Here is a 14,441-nt window from a genome sequence, read left to right as displayed (position 1 = left end):
ATAAAAACATTATATTTAAAAAGGAAATGCTTGTGTAGAAGAATGCACTGGAATCTACATGTACTATGTCTATATGTACATCCATTTACCAGTGCACGTATTGCTGCCGCTAATGGTTTGGTTTGCATTGGTCACTTGATATCCAATCAGGCAGGAACAGTTGAAGGTTGCATTGAAATTGGCACAGTCTGAGTTAGGTCCACATATGTCTGGAATTGCCACACATTCATTTATATCTGAAAGAGAGTGAAAGGAATAAATTCATTGTAACGTTAACCAAAAGCAACATAATCTGTGCAAAGGCAGGTTTGATGATAATGATTTCAGAACACCAGCTGGTAGGCTGGATTTATGGAGCAGTTTACACCGTCATTTCAGTCAAAGTTGTGCCGTCATGTGACATTATATCCTTACCTGCACATGGATTGTTATCACTGCTCTTCAAACTTGGATCAGTCACATTATATCCACTCAAGCATGTACAGCTGTAGTCTCCAATGGTGTTGTTGCAGACTGAGTTTGGACCACAGATTGACGGTGTCTGAAGGCATTCATCCACATCTAAAAAATATAAGGTCAACAGTATTGTATCGATAAAAATGGTCAAGTATAATTCATCAAACTAAACTCAGAAAGCGTTCACGTCTTCATTTACCTGTACATTGATTGCGGTCACTTATGGTTTGATTTGCATTGGTCACTTGATATCCACTCAGGCAGGAACAGTTGTAGCTTCCATTGTAATTGGCACAGTTTGAGTTGTGTCCACAAACGTTTGGTAACTCAACACATTCATTTATATCTGATCAAGTGTATTTCAAAGCAAAAAAAAATCAAAATACTTCATCATGAACCACTTCATGCAATAACATGAAGTTCTGTCAAAATAGTTATATCTCTTTTATTAAGCAAAAGCTTTTACAAAAAGGAACTAAGAAACTAAAGAACTACCTGTAATTAAGTAACAAACTAAACACTTTACTGTATATTGCTGTTGTTCCAATCTTCTTCTATCAGCTAAAGGCGCAGCTTTACACTGCTTCACCAAATTATCGTACCTGTACAGGGATTGGCGTCACTGCTCTTCAAACTCGGATCAGTCACATTATATCCACTCCAGCATGTACAGCTGTAGTCTCCAATGGTGTTGTTGCAGACTGAGTTTGGACCACAGACTGACGGTGTCTGAAGGCATTCATCCACATCTGAAAACACAAGATAAAAACATTATATTTAAAAAGGAAATGCTTGTGTAGAAGAATGCACTGGAATCTACATGTACTATGTCTATATGTACATCCATTTACCAGTGCACGGATTGCTGCTGCTAATGGTTTGGTTTGCATTGGTCACTTGATATCCAATCAGGCAGGAACAGTTGAAGGTTGCATTGAAATTGGCACAGTCTGAGTTAGGTCCACATATGTCTGGAATTGCCACACATTCATTTATATCTGAAAGAGAGTGAAAGGAATAAATTCATTGTAACGTTAACCAAAAGCAACATAATCTGTGCAAAGGCAGGTTTGATGATAATGATTTCAGAACACCAGCTGGTAAACTGGACTTATGGAGCCGTTAACACAAATATTTCAGTCAAAGTTCTGCCGTGATGTGACAATATCCTCACCTGTACAGGGATTGTCAGCACTACTCTTCAAACTTGAATCAGTGAGATTATATCCACTCAAGCATGTACAGTTGTAGTCTCCAATGGTGTTGTTGCAAACTGAGTTTGGACCACAGACTGATGGGGTCTGAAGGCATTCATCCACATCTAAAAACAATGTCAACAAAATCATATTTTAAAAGGGAAAATAAGTCAAAATGTCCACTCAGATAGGAAGAGTGGCATTGTCATTTGTGCAGTAAAAAAATCCTCAGTCTTTGCACTAAAACGGATGTTCCTTGTGCACTGAGCCGTAATATCCGTACCATGTGGTTCAGTATGAAAGAACAAATCCACACACTCGTTTACAAAGTACAAGGAGAAGAGATAGAGTGTTAGAGGGTGTTAGAGATATCAGGTAAAGGGGTGCTCTCAGAAGAGTCTTCAAGAGATTCTTGAATATGGAGAGGGATGGTCAAGCCGATATGGTCAAAGTCAACGTAATTTATTTACGCAAACGTAATTTACATTATACTCAGTTTTGGTTGATGAGAAAGTACTTACCTCCTATAAAAATAGTGTGAATTTGCATATTTGCCTCTAACATAATGGTAGCAAACATGTAGCTCTGTAGAAGGAAAAGTCTGTAATTCTGGAAAAAGGTTGTTGTGATTTGAGCTCCAAAGGAAATTAAATGACTCCTCTTCTTTTGTTGTTCCAGAAGCAATGTGTTGATTGGCTAGAATCGTGTACGTAGAGATTGGTCCAAGACAATTTGTTTCCCATTTCCCAACAAAGCTAAAACTATGACACAAGAGTGCTTCTAAGCAGATAAACAGACCTTTTACTGTAGCTCACCTATACAAGGATTACTTTCACTTATTCTTTGACTGATGTTTGTAACTTGGTATCCATTCCTGCACGTGCAGTTGTAATCTCCATCAGTGTTGTTGCAGACTGAGTTTGGACCACAAACTGACCGGGTCTGAAGGCATTCATCTATATCTAAAACAGTACGATTGAGTTTTAAGGACATGTACAAGCACAATATTCAAACTATTTTCAAAGTGCATTGAGAATAATTAGAAAAAAGATATTATTAACTTTACCTGGACAATTGCTGAAGTCTGTTGAAAAAATATCAGGAAATTAAAGTTGAAGGATGAGAAATATCATAAAAAATATTTAATAATTATTCTTGTGATCAAAAGAAATCGCTGAAATGTTTGAACATTCTGTAGTGATTGAGAATGAGTTCTTGGGGTCATATTCCAAAAAATGTTACGAAACATCATGAAAATTTGCTTTGTTTAATTAACCGGGACCTGAGTACTAAAACTCGGACGTAACGCAGAATATTGGAAAAAGGGGACACCAAGGCCACAGTAGCCTGTGAACCTCCGATTTTCAAAGGGGCATCACGGCCAACGCAGGGGGCAACTCTTCTCTTCAATTTCCCTTTCAAATGACTTTTTATTGTCTGAAGACATCGATTTCAAGAATCTAACATTCTAAGCAACAGCAAAGCACCTTCACTTGCATTTGTAGGGTACTAAAAATGTGTGCAGCAGCTAACCAAAGTGTAGTCGGTTTCTCCCGCCATGGTTTTGGAAATCACACCTGCTGCATCTGAAGGCCCACGCATAATACGACTATCACTCAACACGCCCCCTGTTGCACGTCACGTTTTAATTTGCCAGCTGATCCTGCCTCCTGGCTCCCCAAAATGCCGGATCATGTGAACAGATCAGCAGGCTGGCAAATTTTCATCTCGTTTTCAGACACACGATGCTTCAAAAAGACGTCTCCCGTTCCCGCAAATTTTGCGTGATCTCTGTGTGAAAAGGGCTTTTGCTTCTACATAAAAATGTAGGAATGACAATAAATCATCTTGAATCTTAAATTTCTGTCATTAGGCCTACTTGTTTTGGGCTGGCAAAACTGTCTGTCATCTGGAATGGCATTGATGCATCCACATGTGTTGTTGATGATGTCATCACAGTGTCCATATGTCTGGCATTTGTCACAAGACCAATAAAATTCACTTTCACATTGGCACTGGTATGAAGTGCCATTGGGTGAACACACTAGGAAAGAAATAATAAAAGTAAGTTTTATAATAATAAAAAAGCCACAGAACAGTTCAATAATCCTTAAAATGGTCTCTACATTTCCAAAATATACATGACATGACCTGTCATGAAGAAAAATATGGAAGTAGAGACATTTGCATGTACACTACCTGTTGCTCTGATTAAAAAAAAACCAATGCAACCTATTCTCAGCTGGTATTCTGTCTATAAAATGACCGGTAGTGTACAGTAGGTAAAAAAAACAAAACAGGCAGGAATATAAAGAACATAATAATAGCTAATAAGTGATGATAATAGACACAAAGTCAAATATGTAATTAAAAATTACCAAACCTGTTGTGATATAAGCGTCAGATATTTCAGATAGGTTATCTACAGGCAATGAGAGGCCATTCAGAATGTTCCTTAGTTGATCCACAATTTCAGAAGTTGTGTTGAGCTCAAATTCAATTTTGAAGTAAAGAAGTTCTAGAGATAATGTCAGATTATGAAAATGTCAGGTGGGAAAGAATGTAACACATTAGTAAAGCTCTGCATTAGGTCATTGATAATCATAACCAATTAAATAACCAACCTGTACAAGGATTATCAACACTACTCAGCAGACTGGTGTTGATGACCTGATATCCAGTCTGGCATGTGCAATTATAGCCTCCAACCGTGTTATTGCAGACTGAGTTTGGACCACAGATCGATGAAGATTGAAGACATTCGTCAGCGTCTGCATAACATCAAGCAATTCATGTTAGCAATTTATCAGTACAAAATGGAGAACAAGTTAAGTTACAGTATGCAACAAAATGTGAAAGAGCCTCTCAAAGGGCAGTGTTTTGGCTTTTTGGTAATGCTCTGTAATAAGGTGTGTTAACAAAGCATTTACAAGATATTACTAAATGGTTAATTAAGTCTTTACTATCATTAGATAATATTAATAAATTACTTACAAGTAGTTCATAAGTCACTTATATTGTAAATGTAAATATTATTGTAAACCATATTGTAAATGCATAAAAAACCATTTACAAGGAATAGTTAGTTATACATTCAGTAGCCATCAGATAACACTAGGCCTAATAGATTACTGACACATAGTTTGTAGGGTTAATATCTATATCTATTTTCATTTTGGCAAATAGATTGCCCTAAATCCTCTACATGCTACCTTTACAGCTTACTGGGCATCAGAAGGGCACACATCTTCAGATAAGAGAAAATAGATAAGGGAAAAAACTCTTCTATACACAAAGAACACGGCCGTGCTGCTACATACGTACCAATGCACTGATTGCTGTCACTTATGGTTTGGTTCGTATTGGTCACTTGATATCCATTCAGGCAGGAACAATTATAGCTTCCATCATAATTGTCACAGTTTGAGTTGCCTCCACATACATTCGGTATCACAGCACATTCATTTATGTCTGAAAGAGTGTCAGAGGTGTAAAGTAGCAAGCTTTTCCCAAACACTATCGCTATATGCTATTTAAGCAATATGACACGAATGGGAGTGGGGTTGGTAAAGTAAAAGGCCGGAGGTACCAGGCCAAGTGCCCAGGGCAATTTGTATCTAAGATTCAAAATTGTGTTTTTTATTGTTTATTTTGATTTGTTCTCATTCATCCTCCACCCACAAAAATAGTTATAATTTTTAGCCTTGACTTTTATCAATGCCAAGCAGCTTGACACCACTTGAAAGACATACGTTGCTTGAACGTGAACTAGAAAAAAATGTTCCAACATGGCGAAGCTAACTCTAAAACAAATAAGTTCAGGGTTTGTGCCCTTATATTTTGTAAAAGCTAGTGAGAAACAAGCACTGATAAATCTAAAAACTTTGGTTTTGTGTTTTTCTCACTCCAAGATGACTCAAATCGTTGCCCTCATTCCAAGTACCGAAGGCAATCTCAGTCTCTTTGAATGAGAGCCTTTGGTACCTAAGCCTCGATCTTGCTGTTGCTCTGAGCTTGTGCTACCAGTTTGGTCAGAGCAGCATGACAGATTGTCATCAAATTATCTCACCTGCACATGGATTGTTATCACTACTCTTCAAACTTGGATCAGTCAAATTATATCCACTCAAGCATGTACAGTTGTAGTCTCCAATGGTGTTGTTGCAGACTGAGTCTGGACCACAAACTGATGGGGTCTGAAGGCATTCATTCACATCTAAAAATACAAGGTCAACAATGTTCTGTTGAAAAAATGTCAAACAAAAATTATACATAAAGACAGTTAAAGCATATGTTTCAATTTACCCGTGCACTGATTGCTATTGCTTATGGATTGGTTTGGGAAGGCCACTTGATATCCATTCAAGCAAGAACAGTTGTAGCTTCCATTGGTGTTGGTGCAGTCCGAGTTGGGTCCACATATGTTTGGTACCTCGTCACATTCATTTATGTCTGAAAAAGGTTTTTAAGGAGTTTAAGTTAAAATGCATACTCAAGCACAAAACTGTTTTTTTACATCTGCCAAGGTGCTTCATATGGTTCATAAAAACAATCTTACCTGTACAGGGATTGTCAGCACTACTTCGCACACTTAGATCAGTGACATTATATCCACTCAAGCATGTACAGTTGTAGTCTCCAATGGTGTTGTTGCAGACTGAGTCTGGACCACAAACTGATGGGGTCTGAAGGCATTCATCCACATCTAAAAACACAAAATAAAAACATTATATTTAAAAAGGAAATGCTTGTGTAAAAGAATGCACTTGAATCTAGGATATATGTACATCCATTTACCAGTGCACGGGTTGCTGCCGCTAATGGTTTGGTTTGCATTGGTCACTTGATATCCATTCAGGCAGGAACAGTTGAAAGTTCCATTGAAATTGGCACAGTCTGAGTTAGGTCCACATATGTCTGAAATTGCCACACATTCATTTATATCTGAAAGAGAGTGAAAGGAATAAATTCATTGTAACGTTAACCAAAAGCAACATAATCTGTGCAAAGGCAGGTTTGATGATAATGATTTCAGAACACCAGCTGGTAGGCTGGATTTATGGAGCAGTTTACACCGTCATTTCAGTCAAAGTTGTGCCGTCATGTGACATTATATCCTTACCTGCACATGGATTGTTATCACTGCTCTTCAAACTTGGATCAGTCACATTATATCCACTCAAGCATGTACAGCTGTAGTCTCCAATGGTGTTGTTGCAGACTGAGTTTGGACCACAGATTGACGGTGTCTGAAGGCATTCATCCACATCTAAAAAATATAAGGTCAACAGTATTGTATCGATAAAAATGGTCAAGTATAATTCATCAAACTAAACTCAGAAAGCGTTCACGTCTTCATTTACCTGTACATTGATTGCGGTCACTTATGGTTTGATTTGCATTGGTCACTTGATATCCACTCAGGCAGGAACAGTTGTAGCTTCCATTGTAATTGGCACAGTTTGAGTTGTGTCCACAAACGTTTGGTAACTCAACACATTCATTTATATCTGATCAAGTGTATTTCAAAGCAAAAAAAAATCTAAATACTTCATCATGAACCACTTCATGCAATAACATGAAGTTCTGTCAAAATAGTTATATCTCTTTTATTAAGCAAAAGCTTTTACAAAAAGGAACTAAGAAACTAAAGAACTACCTGTAATTAAGTAACAAACTAAACACTTTACTGTATATTGCTGTTGTTCCAATCTTCTTCTATCAGCTAAAGGCGCAGCTTTACACTGCTTCACCAAATTATCGTACCTGTACAGGGATTGGCGTCACTGCTCTTCAAACTCGGATCAGTCACATTATATCCACTCCAGCATGTACAGTTGTAGTCTCCAATGGTGTTGTTGCAGACTGAGTTTGGACCACAGACTGACGGTGTCTGAAGGCATTCATCCACATCTGAAAACACAAGATAAAAACATTATATTTAAAAAGGAAATGCTTGTGTAGAAGAATGCACTGGAATCTACATGTACTACAGTATGTCTATATGTACATCCATTTACCAGTGCACGTATTGCTGCCGCTAATGGTTTGGTTTGCATTGGTCACTTGATATCCAATCAGGCAGGAACAGTTGAAGGTTGCATTGAAATTGGCACAGTCTGAGTTAGGTCCACATATGTCTGGAATTGCCACACATTCATTTATATCTGAAAGAGAGTGAAAGGAATAAATTCATTGTAACGTTAACCAAAAGCAACATAATCTGTGCAAAGGCAGGTTTGATGATAATGATTTCAGAACACCAGCTGGTAGGCTGGATTTATGGAGCAGTTTACACCGTCATTTCAGTCAAAGTTGTGCCGTCATGTGACATTATATCCTTACCTGCACATGGATTGTTATCACTCCTCTTCAAACTTGGATCAGTCACATTATATCCACTCAAGCATGTACAGCTGTAGTCTCCAATGGTGTTGTTGCAAACTGAGTTTGGACCACAGATTGACGGTGTCTGAAGGCATTCATCCACATCTAAAAAATATAAGGTCAACAGTATTGTATCGATAAAAATGGTCAAGTATAATTCATCAAACTAAACTCAGAAAGCGTTCACATCTTCATTTACCTGTACATTGATTGCGGTCACTTATGGTTTGATTTGCATTGGTCACTTGATATCCACTCAGGCAGGAACAGTTGTAGCTTCCATTGTAATTGGCACAGTTTGAGTTGTGTCCACAAACGTTTGGTAACTCAACACATTCATTTATATCTGATCAAGTGTATTTCAAAGCAAAAAAAAATCAAAATACTTCATCATGAACCACTTCATGCAATAACATGAAGTTCTGTCAAAATAGTTATATCTCTTTTATTAAGCAAAAGCTTTTACAAAAAGGAACTAAGAAACTAAAGAACTACCTGTAATTAAGTAACAAACTAAACACTTTACTGTATATTGCTTTTGTTCCAATCTTCTTCTATCAGCTAAAGGCGCAGCTTTACACTGCTTCACCAAATTATCGTACCTGTACAGGGATTGGCGTCACTGCTCTTCAAACTCGGATCAGTCACATTATATCCACTCCAGCATGTACAGTTGTAGTCTCCAATGGTGTTGTTGCAGACTGAGTTTGGACCACAGACTGACGGTGTCTGAAGGCATTCATCCACATCTGAAAACACAAGATAAAAACATTATATTTAAAAAGGAAATGCTTGTGTAGAAGAATGCACTGGAATCTACATGTACTATGTCTATATGTACATCCATTTACCAGTGCACGGATTGCTGCTGCTAATGGTTTGGTTTGCATTGGTCACTTGATATCCAATCAGGCAGGAACAGTTGAAGGTTGCATTGAAATTGGCACAGTCTGAGTTAGGTCCACATATGTCTGGAATTGCCACACATTCATTTATATCTGAAAGAGAGTGAAAGGAATAAATTCATTGTAACGTTAACCAAAAGCAACATAATCTGTGCAAAGGCAGGTTTGATGATAATGATTTCAGAACACCAGCTGGTAAACTGGACTTATGGAGCCGTTAACACAAATATTTCAGTCAAAGTTCTGCCGTGATGTGACAATATCCTCACCTGTACAGGGATTGTCAGCACTACTCTTCAAACTTGAATCAGTGAGATTATATCCACTCAAGCATGTACAGTTGTAGTCTCCAATGGTGTTGTTGCAAACTGAGTTTGGACCACAGACTGATGGGGTCTGAAGGCATTCATCCACATCTAAAAACAATGTCAACAAAATCATATTTTAAAAGGGAAAATAAGTCAAAATGTCCACTCAGATAGGAAGAGTGGCATTGTCATTTGTGCAGTAAAAAAATCCTCAGTCTTTGCACTAAAACGGATGTTCCTTGTGCACTGAGCCGTAATATCCGTACCATGTGGTTCAGTATGAAAGAACAAATCCACACACTCGTTTACAAAGTACAAGGAGAAGAGATAGAGTGTTAGAGGGTGTTAGAGATATCAGGTAAAGGGGTGCTCTCAGAAGAGTCTTCAAGAGATTCTTGAATATGGAGAGGGATGGTCAAGCCGATATGGTCAAGGTCAACGTAATTTATTTACGCAAACGTAATTTACATTATACTCAGTTTTGGTTGATGAGAAAGTACTTACCTCCTATAAAAATAGTGTGAATTTGCATATTTGCCTCTAACATAATGGTAGCAAACATGTAGCTCTGTAGAAGGAAAAGTCTGTAATTCTGGAAAAAGGTTGTTGTGATTTGAGCTCCAAAGGAAATTAAATGACTCCTCTTCTTTTGTTGTTCCAGAAGCAATGTGTTGATTGGCTAGAATCGTGTATGTAGAGATTGGTCCAAGACAATTTGTTTCCCATTTCCCAACAAAGCTAAAACTATGACACAAGAGTGCTTCTAAGCAGATAAACAGACCTTTTACTGTAGCTCACCTATACAAGGATTACTTTCACTTATTCGTTGACTGATGTTTGTAACTTGGTATCCATTCCTGCACGTGCAGTTGTAATCTCCATCAGTGTTGTTGCAGACTGAGTTTGGACCACAAACTGACCGGGTCTGAAGGCATTCATCTATATCTAAAACAGTACGATTGAGTTTTAAGGACATGTACAAGCACAATATTCAAACTATTTTCAAAGTGCATTGAGAATAATTAGAAAAAAGATTTACCTGGACAATTGCTGAAGTCTGTTGGGAAAATATCAGGAAATTAAAGTTGAAGGATGAGAAATATCACAAAAAATATTTAATAATTATTCTTGTGACCAAAAGAAATCTCTGAAATGTTTGAACATTCTGTAGTGATTGAGAATGAGTTCTTGGGGTCATATTCCAAAAAATGTTACGAAACATCATGAAAATTTGCTTTGTTTAATTAACCGGGACCTGAGTACTAAAACTCGGACGTAACGCAGAATATTGGAAAAAGGGGACACCAAGGCCACAGTAGCCTGTGAACCTCCGATTTTCAAAGGGGCATCACGGCCAACGCAGGGGGCAACTCTTCTCTTCAATTTCCCTTTCAAATGACTTTTTATTGTCTGAAGACATCGATTTCAAGAATCTAACATTCTAAGCAACAGCAAAGCACCTTCACTTGCATTTGTAGGGTACTAAAAATGTGTGCAGCAGCTAACCAAAGTGTAGTCGGTTTCTCCCGCCATGGTTTTGGAAATCACACCTGCTGCATCTGAAGGCCCACGCATAATACGACTATCACTCAACACGCCCCCTGTTGCACGTCACGTTTTAATTTGCCAGCTGATCCTGCCTCCTGGCTCCCCAAAATGCCGGATCATGTGAACAGATCAGCAGGCTGGCAAATTTTCATCTCGTTTTCAGACACACGATGCTTCAAAAAGACGTCTCCCGTTCCCGCAAATTTTGCGTGATCTCTGTGTGAAAAGGGCTTTTGCTTCTACATAAAAATGTAGGAATGACAATAAATCATCTTGAATCTTAAATTTCTGTCATTAGGCCTACTTGTTTTGGGCTGGCAAAACTGTCTGTCATCTGGAATGGCATTGATGCATCCACATGTGTTGTTGATGATGTCATCACAGTGTCCATATGTCTGGCATTTGTCACAAGACCAATAAAATTCACTTTCACATTGGCACTGGTATGAAGTGCCATTGGGTGAACACACTAGGAAAGAAATAATAAAAGTAAGTTTTATAATAATAAAAAAGCCACAGAACAGTTCAATAATCCTTAAAATGGTCTCTACATTTCCAAAATATACATGACATGACCTGTCATGAAGAAAAATATGGAAGTAGAGACATTTGCATGTACACTACCTGTTGCTCTGATTAAAAAAAAAACAATGCAACCTATTCTCAGCTGGTATTCTGTCTATAAAATGACCGGTAGTGTACAGTAGGTAAAAAAAACAAAACAGGCAGGAATATAAAGAACATAATAATAGCTAATAAGTGATGATAATAGACACAAAGTCAAATATGTAATTAAAAATTACCAAACCTGTTGTGATATAAGCGTCAGATATTTCAGATAGGTTATCTACAGGCAATGAGAGGCCATTCAGAATGTTCCTTAGTTGATCCACAATTTCAGAAGTTGTGTTGAGCTCAAATTCAATTTTGAAGTAAAGAAGTTCTAGAGATAATGTCAGATTATGAAAATGTCAGGTGGGAAAGAATGTAACACATTAGTAAAGCTCTGCATTAGGTCATTGATAATCATAACCAATTAAATAACCAACCTGTACAAGGATTATCAACACTACTCAGCAGACTGGTGTTGATGACCTGATATCCAGTCTGGCATGTGCAATTATAGCCTCCAACCGTGTTATTGCAGACTGAGTTTGGACCACAGATCGATGAAGATTGAAGACATTCGTCAGCGTCTGCATAACATCAAGCAATTCATGTTAGCAATTTATCAGTACAAAATGGAGAACAAGTTAAGTTACAGTATGCAACAAAATGTGAAAGAGCCTCTCAAAGGGCAGTGTTTTGGCTTTTTGGTAATGCTCTGTAATAAGGTGTGTTAACAAAGCATTTACAAGATATTACTAAATGGTTAATTAAGTCTTTACTATCATTAGATAATATTAATAAATTACTTACAAGTAGTTCATAAGTCACTTATATTGTAAATGTAAATATTATTGTAAACCATATTGTAAATGCATAAAAAACCATTTACAAGGAATAGTTAGTTATACATTCAGTAGCCATCAGATAACACTAGGCCTAATAGATTACTGACACATAGTTTGTAGGGTTAATATCTATATCTATTTTCATTTTGGCAAATAGATTGCCCTAAATCCTCTACATGCTACCTTTACAGCTTACTGGGCATCAGAAGGGCACACATCTTCAGATAAGAGAAAATAGATAAGGGAAAAAACTCTTCTATACACAAAGAACACGGCCGTGCTGCTACATACGTACCAATGCACTGATTGCTGTCACTTATGGTTTGGTTCGTATTGGTCACTTGATATCCATTCAGGCAGGAACAATTATAGCTTCCATCATAATTGTCACAGTTTGAGTTGCCTCCACATACATTCGGTATCACAGCACATTCATTTATGTCTGAAAGAGTGTCAGAGGTGTAAAGTAGCAAGCTTTTCCCAAACACTATCGCTATATGCTATTTAAGCAATATGACACGAATGGGAGTGGGGTTGGTAAAGTAAAAGGCCGGAGGTACCAGGCCAAGTGCCCAGGGCAATTTGTATCTAAGATTCAAAATTGTGTTTTTTATTGTTTATTTTGATTTGTTCTCATTCATCCTCCACCCACAAAAATAGTTATAATTTTTAGCCTTGACTTTTATCAATGCCAAGCAGCTTGACACCACTTGAAAGACATACGTTGCTTGAACGTGAACTAGAAAAAAATGTTCCAACATGGCGAAGCTAACTCTAAAACAAATAAGTTCAGGGTTTGTGCCCTTATATTTTGTAAAAGCTAGTGAGAAACAAGCACTGATAAATCTAAAAACTTTGGTTTTGTGTTTTTCTCACTCCAAGATGACTCAAATCGTTGCCCTCATTCCAAGTACCGAAGGCAATCTCAGTCTCTTTGAATGAGAGCCTTTGGTACCTAAGCCTCGATCTTGCTGTTGCTCTGAGCTTGTGCTACCAGTTTGGTCAGAGCAGCATGACAGATTGTCATCAAATTATCTCACCTGCACATGGATTGTTATCACTACTCTTCAAACTTGGATCAGTCAAATTATATCCACTCAAGCATGTACAGTTGTAGTCTCCAATGGTGTTGTTGCAGACTGAGTCTGGACCACAAACTGATGGGGTCTGAAGGCATTCATTCACATCTAAAAATACAAGGTCAACAATGTTCTGTTGAAAAAATGTCAAACAAAAATTATACATAAAGACAGTTAAAGCATATGTTTCAATTTACCCGTGCACTGATTGCTATTGCTTATGGATTGGTTTAGGAAGGCCACTTGATATCCATTCAAGCAAGAACAGTTGTAGCTTCCATTGGTGTTGGTGCAGTCCGAGTTGGGTCCACATATGTTTGGTACCTCGTCACATTCATTTATGTCTGAAAAAGGTAGAGTTTAAGTTAAAATGCATACTCAAGCACAAAACTGTTTTTTTACATCTGCCAAGGTGCTTCATATGGTTCATAAAAACAATCTTACCTGTACAGGGATTGTCAGCACTACTTCGCACACTTAGATCAGTGACATTATATCCACTCAAGCATGTACAGTTGTAGTCTCCAATGGTGTTGTTGCAGACTGAGTCTGGACCACAAACTGATGGGGTCTGAAGGCATTCATCCACATCTAAAAACACAAAGTCAACAATGTTCTGTTGAAAAAATATCAAACAAAAATTATAGAAAAAGACAGCTAAAGCATATATGTTTCAATTTACCCGTGCACTGATTGCTATTGCTTATGGATTGGTTTGGGAAGGCCACTTGATATCCATTCAAGCAAGAACAGTTGTAGCTTCCATTGGTGTTGGTGCAGTCCGAGTTGGGTCCACATATGTTTGGTACCTCGTCACATTCATTTATGTCTGAAAAAGGTAGAGTTTAAGTTAAAATGCATACTCAAGCACAAAACTGTTTTTAATTCTCCAAGGTGCTTCGTATGGTTCATAAAAACAATCTTACCTGTACAGGGATTGTCAGCACTACTTCGCACACTTGGATCAGTGACATTGTATCCACTCAAGCATGTACAGTTGTAGTCTCCAATGGTGTTGTTGCAGACTGAGTCTGGACCACAAACTGATGGGGTCTGAAGGCATTCATTCACATCTAAAAATACAAGGTCAACAATGTTCTGTTGAAAA

General features: G+C 37.7%; 1 protein-coding gene across 4 annotated transcripts in view; it reads right to left on the bottom strand.

Annotated features, from left to right (window-relative positions):
- adgrf6 (adhesion G protein-coupled receptor F6) overlaps positions 1–14,441 on the bottom strand; it is an 81,040-nt gene that overhangs the window by 45,713 nt on the left and 20,886 nt on the right. For 3 of the 4 annotated variants that reach the window (XM_076273125.1, XM_076273126.1, XM_076273127.1), the window contains 36 exons: positions 14,260–14,406; positions 14,016–14,162; positions 13,778–13,924; positions 13,531–13,677; positions 13,295–13,441; positions 12,550–12,696; positions 11,850–11,996; positions 11,609–11,743; positions 11,105–11,269; positions 10,292–10,309; positions 10,051–10,197; positions 9,214–9,360; positions 8,891–9,037; positions 8,642–8,788; positions 8,239–8,385; positions 7,998–8,144; positions 7,673–7,819; positions 7,419–7,565; positions 7,016–7,162; positions 6,775–6,921; positions 6,450–6,596; positions 6,211–6,357; positions 5,958–6,104; positions 5,722–5,868; positions 4,977–5,123; positions 4,277–4,423; positions 4,036–4,170; positions 3,532–3,696; positions 2,719–2,736; positions 2,468–2,614; positions 1,631–1,777; positions 1,308–1,454; positions 1,059–1,205; positions 656–802; positions 415–561; positions 90–236 (listed from right to left, as the gene is read on the bottom strand). In XM_076273125.1, the coding sequence (XP_076129240.1) occupies positions 90–236; positions 415–561; positions 656–802; positions 1,059–1,205; positions 1,308–1,454; positions 1,631–1,777; positions 2,468–2,614; positions 2,719–2,736; positions 3,532–3,696; positions 4,036–4,170; positions 4,277–4,423; positions 4,977–5,123; positions 5,722–5,868; positions 5,958–6,104; positions 6,211–6,357; positions 6,450–6,596; positions 6,775–6,921; positions 7,016–7,162; positions 7,419–7,565; positions 7,673–7,819; positions 7,998–8,144; positions 8,239–8,385; positions 8,642–8,788; positions 8,891–9,037; positions 9,214–9,360; positions 10,051–10,197; positions 10,292–10,309; positions 11,105–11,269; positions 11,609–11,743; positions 11,850–11,996; positions 12,550–12,696; positions 13,295–13,441; positions 13,531–13,677; positions 13,778–13,924; positions 14,016–14,162; positions 14,260–14,406 (5,046 nt within the window). The remainder of the gene's footprint in view (positions 1–89; positions 237–414; positions 562–655; positions 803–1,058; positions 1,206–1,307; positions 1,455–1,630; positions 1,778–2,467; positions 2,615–2,718; positions 2,737–3,531; positions 3,697–4,035; positions 4,171–4,276; positions 4,424–4,976; positions 5,124–5,721; positions 5,869–5,957; positions 6,105–6,210; positions 6,358–6,449; positions 6,597–6,774; positions 6,922–7,015; positions 7,163–7,418; positions 7,566–7,672; positions 7,820–7,997; positions 8,145–8,238; positions 8,386–8,641; positions 8,789–8,890; positions 9,038–9,213; positions 9,361–10,050; positions 10,198–10,291; positions 10,310–11,104; positions 11,270–11,608; positions 11,744–11,849; positions 11,997–12,549; positions 12,697–13,294; positions 13,442–13,530; positions 13,678–13,777; positions 13,925–14,015; positions 14,163–14,259; positions 14,407–14,441) is intronic. The other variant, XM_076273128.1, reaches the window with a different exon arrangement.

This window comes from Alosa pseudoharengus, unplaced genomic scaffold (assembly GCF_046254945.1).
Source record: "Alosa pseudoharengus isolate Yale_2024_CS ecotype anadromous, Long Island Sound unplaced genomic scaffold, YU_APseudo_1.1 YU_APseudo_1.1_scf_7, whole genome shotgun sequence".
Taxonomy (NCBI): domain Eukaryota; kingdom Metazoa; phylum Chordata; class Actinopteri; order Clupeiformes; family Clupeidae; genus Alosa; species Alosa pseudoharengus.
The sequence above is the reverse complement of the archived record's forward strand: the minus strand, read 5'-3'. Positions and strand labels throughout refer to the sequence as shown.